The sequence below is a fragment of the Colletes gigas genome, unplaced genomic scaffold, assembly GCF_013123115.1.
Source record: "Colletes gigas isolate AHSC1104 unplaced genomic scaffold, ASM1312311v1 Colletes_gigas_Sc00010, whole genome shotgun sequence".
In the NCBI taxonomy this organism is placed as follows: domain Eukaryota; kingdom Metazoa; phylum Arthropoda; class Insecta; order Hymenoptera; family Colletidae; genus Colletes; species Colletes gigas.
Window position 1 is genome coordinate 4,736,063 of NW_025106639.1, and position 18,784 is coordinate 4,754,846.

At 47.3% G+C, this 18,784-nt stretch overlaps 1 protein-coding gene across 3 annotated transcripts in view; it reads left to right on the forward strand.

Annotated features, from left to right (window-relative positions):
- Positions 1 to 5,759: 5,759 nt before the first annotated feature.
- LOC122397637 overlaps positions 5,760 to 18,784 on the forward strand; it is a 48,352-nt gene continuing 35,327 nt past the window's right edge. For 2 of the 3 annotated variants that reach the window (XM_043396907.1, XM_043396910.1), the window contains exon 1: positions 5,761 to 6,083. In XM_043396907.1, coding sequence (XP_043252842.1) covers positions 6,046 to 6,083 — 38 coding nt within the window. In that variant the 5' untranslated portion in view covers positions 5,761 to 6,045. Of the gene's footprint in view, positions 6,084 to 18,784 lie in introns of all 3 variants that reach the window. The other variant, XM_043396909.1, reaches the window with a different exon arrangement.

Consider the following 18,784-nt stretch of genomic DNA (forward strand, 5'->3'; position numbering starts at 1 on the left):
GATAATAACCCTTGCTGTGTGTTTGCCCACAGCTTATTCACCCCTTTGTCGACAGACTACGCGCCTCCTCGCATCGAAGCACGACGGGTTGTCGTAATTCAGGCGCCTCGCCAAAATAAACTTTCGTCGCTCGGCACACGACGTTCAAAAATTTTTTTAAAAAGCCACAGGCGTTTCCAGTCACCTGAGACATGCTTCATAGAATTCTATCAGATTTTTAAAATACAAAAAAAACAATTTTTCATTAAAGAAAATTATCGAATGGCTAAAACGCGAATTGAATTCGCCTCGTTCTTAAACGGTTGCACCCCTTTCGAGCCGGTAGTATCTACGTGTTCAACCATTATTTTTTATCACACGCTTTCAGCTGCTCTTCTGACAAAGTGCTTTTGCTGATCTTACGATACACAGTCGGGACACGTCATATCGCGGTGCGTTAAAAGATTCACGAGGACACGCGTGTAAAGAGCACTGTGCCTGCCAAATTTTCCAACCCCTCGAGGGCAAGCGGTACAGTCGACCAGGAAACTTTGCGCGCCCCGTGCGTCTCGTACAACCCACCCTTAAAATTTCTACGAGCCGTGCTCGGGATCTCGACTCACCCCGTCGCGTTTGATCGAATTTCCCCGCGACTCAGTCCTCGGTTCCTACGCCGTCTTTCTAATTATTCCGTTCGTGGACTGCCCCCGATACACAGCGGGCGTCCGTAATTTTCCAACGGTGTGTCATCGTCGTTCGCGGGGCTCGGCGTCCTTCCTTCCCTTTAGGTTTATTCACCCCAGCGTGCGTCACCCTACGCGCGTCTTTGCGCCGAGGCGTGACTGGCTGCCATTCCAAAGGCGTTCGAACGACTCGTGCGTGCCGGGACGATTTTCCACCATCCATCCTAGACGTTTTCCCCCCTATTTACGAACCTCTCTCCCATTGTTTGCAACAGTTTCTAATCCCGTAATGGCAGTCTGTAAATTCTCGACGGGGAAAACGTCTTTTCGTAAGGACGGACGGGGATAAAACGAATGTAGAGAATTTCAGAGATGCCACGACTGGAAAGCAATACGCCCCGAAGTATTAGCGGGTTCGCCTCCGACAGTAAAGTATGATTTATTGGAAAAGGGAGGGCTGGTGGACCCCAACCCGGTGGAGTTATGTGCTTCGTTCGAGTGGTGGAAAAAAAGCCCGAAGAACATCGGTACGAGCGAGTCGAACAAACTTCGAAATCACGCGCTCGAACGTGCCGAAAATCGGAGCAACGCGACTCGACTGCTTTTTATTCCAACTCTACTTTCACCATGATTTTCTGCAGTTTCGTATCGTCCCGCGTGCCACGCACGATTTCACGCCTTCGATTCAACAAAAAACCGTACTCTTTCCTCTGCAGTCACTACCTCCACGAGTTTACGTCCGTTTATAAATACATACAGTTTAGTTTTAGAACAGACTCTATTTGAAACGCTTTCGACCACGATTGCATCCCCCCTCGGTAAAAGTACGACGCGTGTTTTATTCCAGCGACGGTGCTCGAGTTTAAAGGGTTAAACTACCCTCCGAGTCCGTCCCCCAAGGCCATCTTGAAAACTATAGATACATGGAGGACCCTCTACGTACTGCGATTTTACCGGGACGATCCGTATTTATAAAAATATTGCACACGAATATTTCCTTTTTCGCGACTCGTCCACGGGGTAAAATAAGAATCGCGTGTACGTGGAACGGGCGGTAAAGTGTGAGCCCGCGTCGTAATCCCACGCGTTTGTGCGTGCGCTCATGATACTCGCGCGTTTACTATTCTCCACCGAATAAGCCTATACGCGCCCGTGAGCCGTTCCCGCGCGTTCCCACAAAGGGTTCTCTCGGACAATGACGAATGAATCGCAACACACTACGGGGATAATGCCACTCGTCCCGTGGTCCGATCTCGACGAGTACCCACGTACAGTCTACTTACCTCCATTCTTTTCCGCGACGCTTGCACGCCATCCCACTTCGGGAAAAAACTGAAAGTCGTTTGCCGCGACAAACGATTGAAATTGAAACGTACGATACTCGCGTCCCACCATCGATCGTTTAATTTTAATAATTATTGCGGAGAAATCAAAATCACTACCATAGAACCGCCCTTCCGCATCGCGGACAAAGGAATAGGAATTTTTAATTGGACCTCGACGAGACATTTGCATGTCTGAGTACCATGAAAATTGAATTTCGTAAGCCTTTCGAGGCTTCCGGCTTGCCGCGGTATTTTTCTTCTCTTTATCGGGACATTTTCCGTCCTGCTGACGTTGGGCTCGCGACGACGGAAACGGTGGAAAGGGGAGGAAAAACGGGAGACACCGGGGCTCGGCGAAACACCGAGCAGCCGAGATATCTATCTAGGTATTGATTTCGTCTCGGGCATTAAATCCCGAATAGGCCGGAAACGGTCGGAAGTCGTCCAGGTGAAACCGAGAGAACCGTCTAAGGCAGTTCGGGAGGCGTCTCCGTTGCAAATTAAATTGTTCTCGAAACCCGGGGAGCCGAGCTACCGAGTAGGCCAATGCAATTGCCGCGAGACCGAACTATTATGCAAGCTAATATTGTCGCGTTTGCGTCATGCGACCATTGTTGGCGACGCCGCTGTTCTGCTCTTACTTACGATGGCGATGCGACGAATCGAGGCGGTCTATCGTAATAATGTGAGAATGGGCGGACCAGACAGCTTAAACAGAACTTCACCGTTGACTAATAACGTAAACAGCTCCGGTGTTAAACAAAGAAACGTAATTAAGGACCAACTTCCATTCGCGGTAACAAGAGCGGAACGGTCCTTTGTTACGAGTGCACTTTTGAACAGTTGCTTATTCGCGTTTCATATTTTGGCACCAGACGTTACGTGGCGTAAAAAAGAGCGAATCGGGGTTGCAAACGGATTGCTCAAACGTTACGATAACATTTAATTCGCCGTGGCAGCTCTCGGTCACGGTTTATTCGACGCTTTGATTAATCCGACCAACCGCGCTCGGAATATGTTTTTACGGGACTTGGCAAATATTTGCGTTTCGCCGCGAAAAATGGCGGTCGAATACGCGTTGTAAGGGTGCATCCGAGCCTCCCCTGGAGTCCGACGGTGGTGGATTCCCGGCTCGAATACGAGGAATCTCGCGGGGGCGGAAAGTAGAGCAGCAGAGCGAGCCCCGCGCGCACACAAGCTCGCCGGGAAAACAGGGAGCAAGACCAAGGAACGAGCAAGAGGGTGGGATTAAATGGAAAAGGAAGTAATAACGAGCTGCCTCGAAGACACGGTTGAAACGCTCGCGCGAGCGCGTGACCTCTCTTCTCTTCGACTTCTTTTCGAGACGAAAGGGTGGCCTGCAACCGAGGGTGACTCCCTTGGACGAGTTAAAGGGTTACGCCACCTTTACGACGAAAACAGAATCGAAATTTTTGTTCCGCGTAGGTTACCAGAGAGAATTTCGAATGGGGTGAAAACCACCCTTGAGTAAAGAGTAGGAAGCAAAAACCATGACGCTGCATAGCTTCGTTCGGTGGTTCCCTGGTAATCAATGGATGAATCCCGGAAGCAGGAAATTTGTACGAGGGTGAAATTCGCGGTTGCGGAATTAGAATCGTTCGTGTACGACGAAGGAGCACAAATGCCCTCGATAGAGCTTCGCGAAGCAACGCCAGCGTTTTCGTGCAAAGACGAGTTCGAGGATGCTTAGCTCGAGGAGATAATGAAGAAGGGTAGCAAAATGACACAGTCACGGGGTAGAAACGAAACTGGATTCGAGCTTCCGAAGTCTTCGTGACAGTGCATAAAAGGGACGGGGAGGGAATTAACAATTGCTTCGTGATTGATCTCGTGCGTCGTAACTTAGCGTATCAAGAAAATTCATTTTCCCTGACACTGTTGAAAACCGTGCCGTGAACTCGAGAAGGTGAAAAACCCACTAGCCCTAGGGTACGAGCTGAATCGTGGAACGAAATATCAAAACTGACACGGGCCATAAAGGGTTAAAAAGTGGGCGCAGAAGAGTTAGCGCGACCCTTTGAAGAGACTTACGACCCCTCCTTCATCGAGGAACGATAAATCCTCTTTGGTCGAGGATCGTAACGCGTCGATCTACCCGTTTATCTTCGACAAATAGATGGATGAAAAATTCGGCTAACTGCAACTTTACGAGATCCGTTTAGCGATTCGACGGGCGTCCTGCACGCCTCGCGTATCGTCGGCTCACGCTTCGCGAACAAGTTACCGCACAGGTGAAAAGGCAGAGGAAAAGGGCGGATCGTTTTATAACTGATTACACGATAGACGCCAGATACGCCGGGAGGAAAACATATTTGCGTGGTTTCGCTATCGCGATGCTGTAACCGCGTCAGGACGCCTACAAGAAAGTTATTAAAGTTCAGCGCACACGCTTAGTCTCCAAAACGAGAGACTGCGATGCTGGAAGAAAAAAGAAGAGAAAGCAAATAAGAATTACCCGGTTCGATAAAATGCCGCCGTAAATCTTCGATTGGAAGCAACGGGGGAACAACGATCGGTGGAATCGCTATCGGTTTCGTGACTGGGGACGACGTATAAAAATTGCTCGAGACGATTTAAAAGTGCGCGCCGTAAATAATACCGATGCGCGGCGTGTTATTAGCGGGGTTCGTTTCAAGGCCGGGCTCAACACGGTGAAATATTGCAAAATGTGCACCTTGACTTTTGAAACGCGAACCGTAGGGCTTTTCGACTCGAGCGCAAGAACTTTCAATTGTCGTGTTAAGCAATGCATCGTGTCGATACATGGATTCCACGACGTCCTCGGGAGTTAGGCATTCCTCAAACTTCCGAAGACTTAGGTCTTGGCCCTCGCGAGATCTAGATAATTCAAGAATGGAAGCTTGGCAAACGTGAGAAACTTTGGCGTAGATTATTCTGTTATGAGAAATATTTATACGCTTTCTATGGTGATTTCACCGCTTGATTTAATGTTAAGAAGTGTTCTAAGCATACAGAGTGTTTCTAGAGGCCAAAATAAGACGAAAATTAGCAATATCAATTTGTTGATTTTGGTCTCTAGAATTGTCCATTAAAATTTTTCCTATGGGTGGCTGAACACCGTGTATATTCGTCACTGTAGCTAGGGGAAAGGAACACCAAAAGGTGTTAACCTATCATGGCTTCCATTAGTGAATACTCGCGTTCAACCCCATCGTTGTTTCTGAGTTGTTAGGGACGTATCGTAATACATGTTATTATTATGTTGGAGATATGTTAATCCTTTGTACTCGGCTGTTTCCTCCGAAGGGACATCCAGCAAAGTTTGGATGTACCCTCTAAGGGAGTACAACGATATTATAATAGAATGCAAAGAAAATATTTGCTATCTATTTCGTAAGAAAGTGTGTGTCGAGTTAGTAGTAGGTGGTCGAAGGGTTAGCAAGAGTGTGGAGAATTTAAGGAAGAACCGTGCAGGGTGTACTGCCCCAAAAATACGCCCACGACGAGTAACCCATAGGTGGCATCGATCTCCGAAAGCTCATCGACCGAGACCCGCGCCATGTGAATGGAACCTTAGGTTTCCTGGCAGCACCTGGTTGTGAACGCGCCAGAGAGCCGGGCAGACGGTCTGTTCTGTCAATCCCCACCATCGTCGTAGCTACCGGAGCTCCTCCGTTGCACTACCACACCGACAGCGTCCCCTGCACCGTCGCCACCACCACGACCGCCGCCTCCACCACCATCATCATCGGCCACTACCATGGAAACCGACGAATGCGCATTCTGACTTCAGTTCACCCGTCGGTTTCAACCTGCCAAGTCGTGCAGGTGTCGAGGAACGTTCGTTGTCGCCCGTCCACCGTCGGATACCGCGGATATTCCCCTCCCTCGGGAATCAAAGAGACGAGTTATCGGCGTGATATCGGGCGATCGCGGGACCCGCGAGAACGAACGCGGTCGTTTCGCGGTTTCGTCGTCGCGTAAAAGGGTGCCACGGTTTTTACCACGGCGGGAAAACGGTCGAGTGTTAAAGAGCCGTGCTGCCTTGGGAGGGCTGCGATTTATGGAACCACCCCATGGATAATAACATGTCGACTGCCGCCTTCATGCACCGGTATGGGAAAAAATAAACACACACTTTTAAGATCGATACTCGTACAACGGGCGTGGGGTTTCGGGGGCCTCGCGGGTATCCCGCGTTCCGTGGTTTCTGCTAGTCGATCGCCGAAAAGTTCGCTACCCGAAAACGCTACCCGCGGTGTCGATCGATCGGTTTGTTGCTATGCAGCAGACCCCGGGGTTCGGTTGAACCGTACTCCGGGGAACACCGACGTCGCGGCGCGTGCATCGTGCCCGATCGGCCAAACGGACGCCGGAATAACCGCTGTTTTTGTCGAATGTTTGCTCGCGGAACGGTCGCCGCGCCGGGGCAAAGAAACGCGCCCACTTCCCGTGTGCCGCGAATCGATTTCACGGATTCGAAAAATTTGCCCCTCGAACACGACGCGCGCGAGAGAGAGAGAGAGCTCGTCGCCGGAAACTGTATCGCGGAAAACCAGTCGATGCCGTGTGGACGTATTTTTATCGAGCGACCGACGACGTTTCCACGGGGCGTTGCGCCCGCGACGAATCTTCGAAATCCAACGACGACCATGGGGAAAATTGCACGCTCGTTTCGGGTGGTCGATAAGACCCACCGGCTGGCAAAGTGCGACGCGCGTATGGCTTTTTACGCGCTTATGAAAGAGCTCGTAACAATGAGATTCGTTGCCGCAATACCGACGGTGGCTTCGAAACAATTGGCTTCTAGTACGATTCCATGTACCGCGGTTGTCGGCCCCGTTTCGACGGCCACCGACCATCCTTGACCGTTTCGGAGCCGATTGACGGAACGTACGACGCGTATCCTACGCGTGTCTGGCGATCGTCGATTATTTCCCACCCAAGGAATTTCGTCCACGTATTTTCGAAACCTTAAACTCGCGTTTTGAATTAATTTTCGAACGATAGAATTTGTTTCGAGTGCGACTGTTCGAACATTGTCGGAGGAAACATGAAATTTTGAACGTTCTGGAACGTTTCCTCGGACGAGGACGCGTGCCAGTAATTCCGAGACTCTTTCTAGACGGCATTCTATTAACCTGCATTTTCACGAGCGCGTCACCTGTTCAGTTCCCCCCAGAACGACACGATGTCGAATCAGACCAGCCCGCTTTCCTTGAACCTGCGGATACCGCAGCCATTGACCGCAGCTCCGCTCCGTAACGAAAGGACCTAAGTGCAGTCATTCTCTATTCCTCTCTTCTCTGTCTCTCTTCCACTCTGTTCGTACCTCTCGCTCTACCTGGGCTGTGTCTCTTCGTGCCTATCTTCACCGCTGGTGTCCCTGTCTCATTTGAATATCAGAATGACGCACTCGATTTATCGAAGGCCACGAAAAATTATTACTAGCAACGCCCGAGAAACCCGTATGTTTCGAGACTATCGGTTACCCTTATTACCGGAGTCTCTCACAGATAATGTCGTGGTTTATTGCAGTCTCCTTTTTACCAGGAATTCCTATTATTCACGATACTCTCTAAGAACCTTGTTTTTAGTGCTCCGATTGCAACCATCGCGCATTTTAAACACGCTTACCCACCGATAACCAACATTTCACTGCAACGATGGTTTTTCGTGTTTGAAATTTTTAAGCCAATATGGCGGGGAGAGAGATAGATACGTATAAACGTATAAGCGAGGTCACGTCGAGGACCCATCATATTCTATAAAACGACTAAAATAGAAACTTGATCTTTGACTCGGAATCGAAATAGTCACAAGTCTCTTACGTAAGCCCGAATTATTACCATCTTGGATTCTTTTCATCGCGCGTCTAGTGTCTTTTCAAATTTTCATTGTTTCTTTCTATGTAAATTCAAATTCAAATAGCGTTCGTAAACGAATGTTTTAAATATTAGGACGGAAGCACACAACAACGACCAATGAATAATAAACGGTGATATAACATTGTAAACGCGAAACAGTTCGCGAAGCAGCAAACTTCGATGAATGGTAAAAGGCCAACTTTGTTCCGCGATCGCACAATACACAGCATGTAGCAATAAAGAGCCCCGACAAAATTCGAACAATTGGGCTACGGAACTTCTTCCTCGTCCGCCTTATTCACCGGTGTGCTATCTACGTAGAAGTTCTCAGCAACTTAAACAAAAGTTACACGTCGAACCGTCCGCGGGAGAAAAATTTGAAGCTAACTTCGAACAAAATTTCAATAATTGGACCACGAACTTCCGTCGAACCGCGCTCTGGCGGATCGCCGTTTAAAAAGTTTCGACGACTCCCGGAAAAGGGATCAACCAAGGTACCCCAAAAATAGATTTTTTGATCGGGAATCACGTAGGCGGAATCATACTTTCACTAATGAAAGTTGCACGCTCGGATAACACGGATCCGTAAGAATCGCTGCGATTCGCGACGCCTAACGAAGAGAAGAATTGCAACACGTATTAGTAGCCTCTGCAGACTGCGAACTTCTTTGCCCGCGAGCCAAGAGAACACGCCCTCGTCGGCTCGCCTCGGATCGCGTGCATTTCCAGACGCCCCGGAACCTCCGTTGCAGCGTACGTTATTTCGTCTTCTGGTTATTTGTACGCGAGTCGATCGAACGACGAAAGTTTGATTCTACAAAAATGTCGATGCGCATCGAATATCGTAAATAGCATCGATATCGACTCCCATCGGTCGGGTACACGCACCGGCGAGTAGTATTTTATCAATAGCACGCGCGCGGAACGCTCGTTCCTTGGTTCCGGCCGACAACCGGCCGCTTAGTCATTCCGCATTAATTCCAGCCGCGTTACCCTCCTATCTTTGACCCCTTCGCGGGCGTATACGCAAAGTGCATCCCCGTGTTAGGAACGGCCCTCGTGTCGCGTACCGGTTGCGTGCCGCGTTTAAAAGCGAAACGCGGAATCGATACATCAGGCCAGGATACGCTCGCGTCCGGCTCGCCGGGATGCTATCCGATTACGATCCTGACCGGCGATCGGAAAAATTTTCGCCGCGGCCAGCCTTCCCCGATCATTTCGTATTACACTCGGGACGAGCGAAGGTTGCGATCATAATTCACGATAGGAGCCGTGCAACGATATTTCCGAGGATACCGACGGATGCGCGTATAATGGAACTATAGCGAGAAGGGAGGGAACAGTCCCGGATTAAGGGGAATGCGGTACCACCAGTAAGTAGAATGTGGACAACGTCGTGCAATTTCGCCTTACGAAGGCTGACTCGTAACGTCTGACCCAATACGACTCGCGCGGAAGGACTTTTTCACTCCACTTAACGATTACTCCCGGCTTTCTCTCGTTCGCGATCTATATTTGTAAACTGCTACGATTTTCGTTCGCTGACGGTCGAAATTTCAAACCGATACGAGGGGGGTCTCTTGTTCGATTTACGAAACCTGATAGAATTCTGTTCCTTTGATTTTCGTTTGGAGGAAAAATTAAGACGCTGGTTGGGTCTCGATTGAGTCTTGAAAACGGTGCTCATGTATGATTCATTAGCCGGGGATGTCGGATATAGGACGCGAACGAGCCACGGAACGAGCCGTGCCCGCTTGAAATCTATTGTCGTCGAAAAGGTAACTGTTTCTCCAGATGGTCGGTGCCGGGGAATACACTTTTCCCCGGTGTACAATGCATACCTTGGGGTCTCGGGCATTTCGCGTCAGCTGTCGGCGTACACAGAATTCGAGGCGACACACGATCGCTAGGCGGCGATACGCGCTGGAAGGCGCGAACGAAAGTCGATAAATTCCACGTAATCGCGTTTTCTATAGGTGTTCGCGCCGCCTGGTATCGGCCATCTACTTTTTCGCCGGTTCGACTGGAATACCAGCGACCGGCGAGAAACGTATCGACGGGCTCGATCGCGCCTAAAGCTGCCACTGTTGCTCGTTCCATCGCCAGGCGAAGAAGACGTGAAACATACGACGGGGCCCTGCGCGTATTAGGTTGTCCCATAAGTCCCCTCCCGTAATTCGCACCCACGACTTTTACGGACTTCTGGAGAAACACGCGACGGAGACCTGACTTTTCTTCAAGTTGGATGATCTCCTAGGGCGAAGCATGAAAACTAGAGGAAACCATTGATGAGATTCGTGACGATTCGAACTATCGAGAGTTCATCGTTTGATTAATCTTGGGTTCCTCAAAGTTCGATCGAGTGTCTGTTGAATTTAAGGGAACCTTTTGGGAAGGAATTAGTCACCGGTGACGAAACTTGGACTTTTTGTAGCAACGTGGAACGCAAAGGTCGAGTCGACAGAGGGCCCTTTACCTGTTGCTTCGTTCGAAAAAAGGTCTGCTGTCCATCTGGCGGCGTTGGAAGGGTGTCCACCAAACGAAACTATCAATTTAGAAGCGAAGGCAGTCGCTAGAAGACACTCGTCGGTGTTTTCATCGTGATAACGCCACATGTTTCTCTGCTCGAAAGAAGCTACGAGGGTTGATCGACGACTTAGGTTCCCAACAACGCCATTGTACGCCATTGTAAACTCAAGAGTTTATTTCAACGTGCAAAGTTTCAGTTTCCTGTGTAGCTTCGTAACAATTAAAAGACAAACCTTCGACTCTTTACCTGATACAATATTTCTTGCTTTAACCATAACCATCCTACGACGTGACTAGTTTATAAATTTATTTTTATAAATTTTATTAAATACCCTACAGTTACTCGAACTTACGGGACCCAGAGTGAAGCATATATTATTGCACTCGGTTCCTTTAGGACGGTAAGGAAAGGTGAAAGTAATTTTCCATCGTCGGAGACTGTCAGTTGAATAGCATAACTGTGCGTTGTTGATGATACCCATTGAACTTTTCCTTCTATTGTTTTCGTTCCTTCTATTGCTAATGATCTTCCGCGGTGTATTTTAAGATTGAAGCCACTTTGATCCTAGTCGAACGCATTAGCAGGCCTGTTCCGTACAATACACTGCCTCGTTTAAACTAAAAATGTACCGTAACGAGACCTTAAATCTTCTACTCGTATAAGTACTCCTGTTAATGGATCTTCCGACTTTCATTCGCTCGTGATATCTAGCCGTACGTGTTCAACGCTAATTTTCAATAAAAGTAAATCCACCATTTAAGGTTCATATTACGCGCGTATATGTTAGATTTACTTCCTTCCATAAATTCTGCAAACGTGTATTCGCAATACACCGACCTACAATTTGATTATCTTCTTTATTGTAACTTGTACATTATAAGCGTTTTAATTAATGTATCAGTGTGAGTGTCGTTTCGTCTAACCAATTATTTTCTGCAATTAACGTGCTATTAAAGTGATTCAATTCGCACTGCCCACCCAGGCAATAGCTATTAAACCTTCACCGTGTTGAATCCAGAACGGATTCTAATTTAAGGCGCTGGGCTTTACCGTTACCTCAATATTCCACGGGTTTTCGTTTATAATCGAAGTCGACCGATTCCACGGCAGGTATACACCGACACTGTTCCTAGTACGTAACATAATAAGGTGTCTCTATTTTCTTCGCCTTCGTCAGGAAATTCTTAACCGCTGTACCGTGGCATACCACCATGGCTGCGAAACCGGCTACACACTTCATCATCCGATGTTCTGTTAAATATTTATTTTTAACTGTTCTTTCTCACATTTCTGTTATAATCTTTCTAAAAATTAAAAATATTCCGGGTCGAAGACCCGTAACTCGCAACTCTTGATCTCACTATAATGTTTTCTAATTTTCCTAAAAATCGAGCTGCTTGCTTCGAATTGCAAAGGGTCGAATATCGAAGTCGCGTTTCGCGGACAACATTGTCTAACTGGAGCAACCGATGGAAGAAAAAAAAAAAAGAAAAGGGAACGAGAATAACTCGGCGACCAACCGGTCGTCCTCTCTACTTTTCCAAGATAAGCGTGACACTTCGCGACGACGGAGAAAGAATAAGGCCATAGCCGTGGAATAGTCGTATTAGGACGGCTCGCGTTGCTCGCGTTGTTCGAAGTGCATTCACACGCGGCTGTGCAACCGGCCAGACGAAGCTACTGGCAAGATGCGCTCGATAGGTGCGTGTAAACCAGGGGTCGGCAAACTTTTTCCGGACAGGGCTGAATAATGCAAACACCGACCGCGATGACTCGCGAAATCAATCAGGAACAACATTTACAAACACTTTACTATGTTTTTAGATTACTTTTGGAGCGCGTTACTTTCATTCGCAAGATATACCGCGTTCGAACGTGATCTGGACGGCTTTCGTTACACCACAGGAAAGCCAGGAACCGAATATCAATGTCACTAATGGGATAAAATATGATACACGAGATTGCTACTACGTCAAGTTGAAATATTCTTACATTGTTCCTGTTCCTGTATTACTCTATTTCTAGTACTTAGAAGCTCTTATGTGTTAATTTGAGCTTCCACGAACTTTGCAAGATCGCTAAGAGGGAAAGGATGAGAAAGGGGGTTAAAAATCGGGTATGGACGATAGTAATGTCCGTCGAGGATAGTTGCAACCCGTTTGGATCCGTGACAAGGAGCCACGGGACGAGCCCCGGTAACGGAGAGCTGCAAAGTGAAACTCGCTGAAGGTTTCCTATAGGGTTACACGGCCATCCATGAGAGAGTGCCTCTGCCCTGCCCCCTTTATGCCGTACCGAAACGAGTTTTACTCGTCGGACGATATCGGTTACCGGCAAGTCGAGCATTTATTACTCGCGTGGAACCCGGAAGATCGATCGAACGGAAGTGGCCCACGAACTTGACTAGCGTCGCGCGAACCGTCCGTTGCACCGTCTTCCCCGAAACTCGAGGCGTTGTAATCACCGAAAGTGGAGTGACTCGAGCGATCCACGCTGACCGAAATTTCTGTAAGATCCTTCCGCGGCGCACGACTCGCCAAAGTAGGTAGGAATGCGCGCAAGATAGCGTACATCGATCTAGGAATAGTTAAAGCGGTACGAAACTTGTTTGAACAAAGATATCGAAGTAAAAGCAGCCAAGTCAATTACATGGAAACTAGTTCTAACCCGGTGGAGTTCGTTTCCAGTTCTACTTGTTTACACGACCTCTTTCAGTCATTCTAATGATTGGTATTCGGCCACTATTAAGTACGATTCTTTAAATAAGCGTATATTTAAACCGGTGGATATTATTATCGTGGCTGCAGCAGCGATGCTAATGAAACGTTACAGGATACCAAATTATTTATAGCGGCTATTTTTACGTTTTCTTTTATATTGAACAGATCGGATGGTATTCTTAAGTCGAAACGTCGGTGTATCAACTAAGAATGGACGCAGACGACATTTACGAAGTGCAAATGCTTACATGTTCATAGAGAATGGATGAATATACGTAAGATATGGGCTAAAGCCTGTACACTCGAGAGAAAACGATAAAATTTACGGTTATGCGATCGCCAGGGAAATATCCATAATATTTATGACTTCGTTGAAGTATTCCTTCTAGCCTTTATCTATTTTTTAGTCGAAGACGAAGTCGATCGAGATATTAATATCGGAGTTAATCTTTCCATTATTTCGAAAATAGTGGTTCCCAGAGAGAGAACTTTCGTAACTTCGTAACTTTCACAATTTTTCGACTTCGCCAATAAAATGGCGACTCGCCCCGTGGACTTGAATTACCGATTTATGGATAAAAAATCGAACATCTGCTCCATCGTCGATGTAATAACGACGAGAAGAATTTTGTCGAGAATTACTATGGTTCTGGAAAGTGTTCCTAATTATTATGAATTGGATACTGTTTTATGAATGGCCAGGCATGAACGGGATGCTCTCATAGACAAGACTTTTTCGATAATGTTCGCTCGGCTATACGAGAGAGAGGACGGTTAGCAGTTACTCGGTTTTGCGGCACGCAGAATCGAAACTCGTTTTACTAGTCGGTCGTTGTGGAATACCGGTGAATCGAGCCGTTCGCTACTTACGTGGAACCCGGAAGATCGATTGGACGGAAGTGGTGCGTGTAACATCGAACCCGATTCTCATAAACGCGGGACAGTAATTAATTACGTCAAGCGCGGAGCTCTTTGCTTTGAAGTGTACGGCGTTGCTCGCTGCCTACCAGTTTCCGATTTCAACGTAAACAACCAGTATAAGGTATAATCGAGTTTCAAAACGATTACGTAAGTCGAGCGGTTAATTACCAGTTTAACGTGCATTAGTTGAATAGTCGAAACGCGTTAATTTGTGCATTCTGCTGTCGGAAACAGTACTCCCGATACTCAATTATCCGCGAAGTAGGCCAGCCCGCGAGACCAAAATGTCGCGAACGTATTTTACCTTTAAAGGCAATACGTCCGTTATGTGATATTAATTTTAATTTGCCGCTATAGAAATTTTCGATGGGAAGTTTGGGCCCGAGGAGGATCATGAGTCGAAAAATTCTGTGTTTTGCTCTACCAACTAACAAGTTCTTATCTCCTCACCCATTACTAATTTGAACATTTTAGTGTATTAATGGGTGTACTTAGATAGAAATTTCATGCATTTCGATTAAATAGCACTTCAGGTTGCTCCAAATCTCAACCATGGAAAATATGTTTCGCGATAGAACGTCTACTGTTTATTATCGTGGTTACAAAGTGTTCTGGTGGCTGGTTTAAGGAACCCGGAAGGATACGCGTAGAAAACCAGCGCGACGCATCTCTGAAAGTCGAGAGTCGGTTCGGGGAAGCAAAGTCGCCCAGAGCTAAAGTGTTTTCTATCGGTTTCATTCGCAGTAACCAGAAGAAAGTCTGAATAATATGGTCAACATTCGCTCGGTCGTAAAACGGGGCTATCCGCGTTCGCGTTCGCGTTCGTGTTCGTGTTCGTGTTCGACGTTTCTAGTCGTTTGAGAGACCTCGGAAGATCCACGACGTTGTAAAAACTTCGACGAAAGGTGACTCGCGGCGTCTCGGTTTTACGAGTCTGCGGGCAACAACGACGGAAACGTTTCGCCGTGAAAACAATTTCTGAAATTTGCTTTTTACGGTCCGTTTCGTACGGCTCGCCGCGAAGTGGAAGGCAATCTCTTACGATCGATGGAATTAAACCGCGTTTTAAGTTCGAGCACGCGGCACGTATCTCCTCTTGCATACGAGGGGCACGTTCCGCGCACAATAGAGAGTCCGGGGCTGGCTTTGCTCGTGGAAACGATATCGGTTACGAGCATTTACCGTACGTACCCGGAAGATCGATCGAGAGGAAGTCGTTCTCGTGCATTAAAGCCCGCTTGCTCCCCTTTTTTTTTTCATAAGCGTTCTTACCACTTCTCCAACTCCTTCCTCGGGCTACTCTATAGAAATCGCGGCGCTCGTTTTCGTGGAGCTGATTAATCGCTGGGCCCGAAGTCGAACAGCGTTTTCAGCCATTCAGCGGCCGTCTCCCGCGGAAATCGTCCCTTTCTGGAACGACTCTTTGGAACAAAGCGGTTGGAAACCCGCGACGTGGACGAAAATTCAACCCTTTGAAGACGAACGTGTATCTAAATGTACCATCGTGTGCTACGTACGACTTTGCGAGCTGTTCTCTCGAAAACTCTCGGAAATAATCGTTTTTATTTATCGTGCCAAACGAGTTGCAGAGCGAACACGCGACGCGAAAGGGCACAGGAATGGCGGGAAGATAAAATTTTATGGGCTCGAGCATCGATCGCTCGGAGGATTATCGACGTCACGAAGGATATTCGTTTCTTGCGTTATCGAAGAGATTGGCGTTTATTAATATTCGATGCAGATTTATTTCTTCATCCTTTAACGCGGCTAATGTATTCCACGTGGCTTTTTGTCTTCCACGGATGGTTACTGCTACGCTTCTCGTTCTTACTAAATCACGATGGGATGAGTCGTCCCTTTTACTCGTACCACGCGCGCTTATTATTTTCAAACCCGAAGAAGAAACTTTCGTTGCTAATATATACTCTTTACAAGCAAAAATATTACTTTCTTGCAACCCGTAACCGTCTTTTTAGCAGTTCCCACAGCGGCCCATGGCCACCCACTACTCCATCTCTCGCTACGCTCGTTCCACACGCTCCTTTTTCTCCTCATCCTCGCCCACCTCGCGATGTTCCGTACTGTGCATATTTAATCGCGTTGTTTCTTCTGCAATCGCTCTTAACACGTCGGCAATCGATCACGAAGATCGCCATTTTTCGACATGCCAACAAGAGGAAATCTCAATCTTTGCATATACTGGGTGTCAATTACTCCTATACACATATAATACAATTTTCTCGTACGAATCTCAATTCTCGGGATATTGCTGTAGACAAGCTTGTTCTACTATTGTCAATATTCGACTATTAAGAAACACAGCTCGAAAAAAACTACTAAAATACTCTCTTCAGAAACTGAACGATCCGCTTCTTGCATACTCTCAATTACCGAATACAGTACTGCCTCGCTTCTTGAGTCAATTTGCGTTAGGGATATTTGCAACGGAATTACTCTACAACTGTTTATGTTTCCTTGGCTCCAGCAACCATCAACTCCTAGGGGCCGACAGCCGTGTAATTAAAAACCTATTTGAGCAGTTTCAGTTCAACCGTGTCCAAGAAAAAGTCTCAACATTTCGTTGGAAATCTATCTATGTGAAATCTAGTGATCCCGAATTTGCAGCCAGAGATTCCCGTAAACTCTACAAATTAAAAAATTTAATATTTCTATCAAGTAAAAATCGAAACGACCATGCATGAAGCAGGAATTTAAACAGCCCATCGTCGACGTGTATTTATCCTCCGTTTATTATCCATCTCTCGACTTGAAAGTAAAGATCGCAAACTTTGACGCCTGGTATTTTCCAAACAAGCTCGAAACCCCTCGAAACGATGACTTAAAGCTTTCCTGATTTCGCGTGGACCGAAGCGTACATAAATCTCGACGAGATCGCTGGGCTCGGACGATCGATTCGACGCTGAATGACCCTACGTGTGCTATGGTTGCGTACCGCGATAAATCTATCATCGACGCAATTATCCGTGACAACGGAAACGCCTGTCGCGAAGGACGAGGCGTCGTGGCGTCGGTCCCGCGAACTATCTGGACGCTTCCGCGCTGAGCGGTCTTTGATGCGGATTAACATTCATCGATTCAAGTACCCCGGTGTTTCGAGGCGTACGACGACAAAGGGAGGAGCACGGGATTATGCGCCGAGCACAGTCATTACGCCGAGAGCGTGTATACGATACACGGCAATAACAGTGCATTAACCATAGCGTCATGCATTGTGGGAGATGATAATGAGAGGAGGCTCGTACGCGCTTTGGAGGCAGAGCTTCCTTCCACGGACGACGGTACGAATTCGAGACGACCTTAATTTCGCCTTTGGCGAGGGCCAAAAGTCGGACGGTTCTCTCGCGTTGAAATTTTCGAGGCCCGGGCCCCCCGGGCACTCGTACGAGGATCGCATCGACGATTTTCAGGGGCGTTTTCTCTTCTTTGTCTTCTACGTTTTTGAGACGACGAACACAGGCTGAATAGAGATATCCTCGGGAGCATTTTATTCGTAGAAACGAGAATGGATATAAAGGATGGACGCAATTTCCCCGTGTTTGCGCGCGTCGAATATCTGTAGAACCCGGTTTCCGTCGTTTTCGTGGAAAAAACTCGAACAGACATCGACGCGAAAGACGAGACGGCTTTCTTAATAACTCTCTTCCCCGTAACGATTCTCGGTATTAATACTTGATATTACAAGCTTCAAATTGCCGGGTGTTTAACGACGTTTATACCGACATCTGCAATTTCTTTTTAAAGGAACGTGTTTCCGACGAGCGGTCTTCGTCGTCGATATTCGTCGATGGCCGTCCTGTAATACTTCCGTAATGCGCGGTTGCACGAACTTCGGGATAAGTGCGCCGGCACGACACGATCGGTTGCAACCGAGTCTCGTTACTGGCCACAATGTGCATTTGCATATCTCGTTAACCGAATGCGAGTTGCGCGTCACGTTTGACCATCGACGAACGCGAGATAGACTTACGTACGTTCGATTCGTGTTTTATACGACGGACACCTTGCAGAGAAGACTATGGAAAAATGCTGAGTACATTGCAACGATGTTTGCAACACTACGACTCTCGTATTAAATCCAAGTGTTGTTTACGATTATCGGGGCAACCGATGCACAAACTATCCCCATCAGTATGCTCAACTTCACTTGTTGCTTAGCGAGCGTCCCCTATACTTGTCGACAGCGTGCAATCAGCGAGACTCTACCGTACAATTACTGAATTTCAACCCAAATAATTAATGTCTCGACCACAGAAATCTTCCACCACTACGTAACAGAAGAAACACATTATATAAAAGTATTACGACTTCTATTATGCGATTCCCTATCTCCAAAACACATAATGCATGGTTTCTATACGGAACTCGTGCATCATTATAACACGCAAATGACGCGTACGAGTGTCGTTAACCCTTTGCCATATACAAGTCTGACTCGTCATAAGTTGTTTGCGGAAAGTTTCACAATAACGAGGCTACGCTCGTCGGGAGATCCAATACGTTAAAATCGAATAATTTTCGAGGTGAATTTTGCAATCTTGCTGTAAAATACAGTAGTTTGCACGGGTCCAAGTTGACCCATGACGAATGTTTACCGTTCGTGACGTGAGAACGTTCCTCGTTCCTTAAAAATCGACGATGGAATTGCGGCGCGCGGAGAACGCCGGTTAGATTAGCCCGATGCAATTTAATGCAACAACGTCGCGGCCTCGGCGCGTACGTATCGGTGGCACTAAACAAACGAACGAAGGCCTGTTGC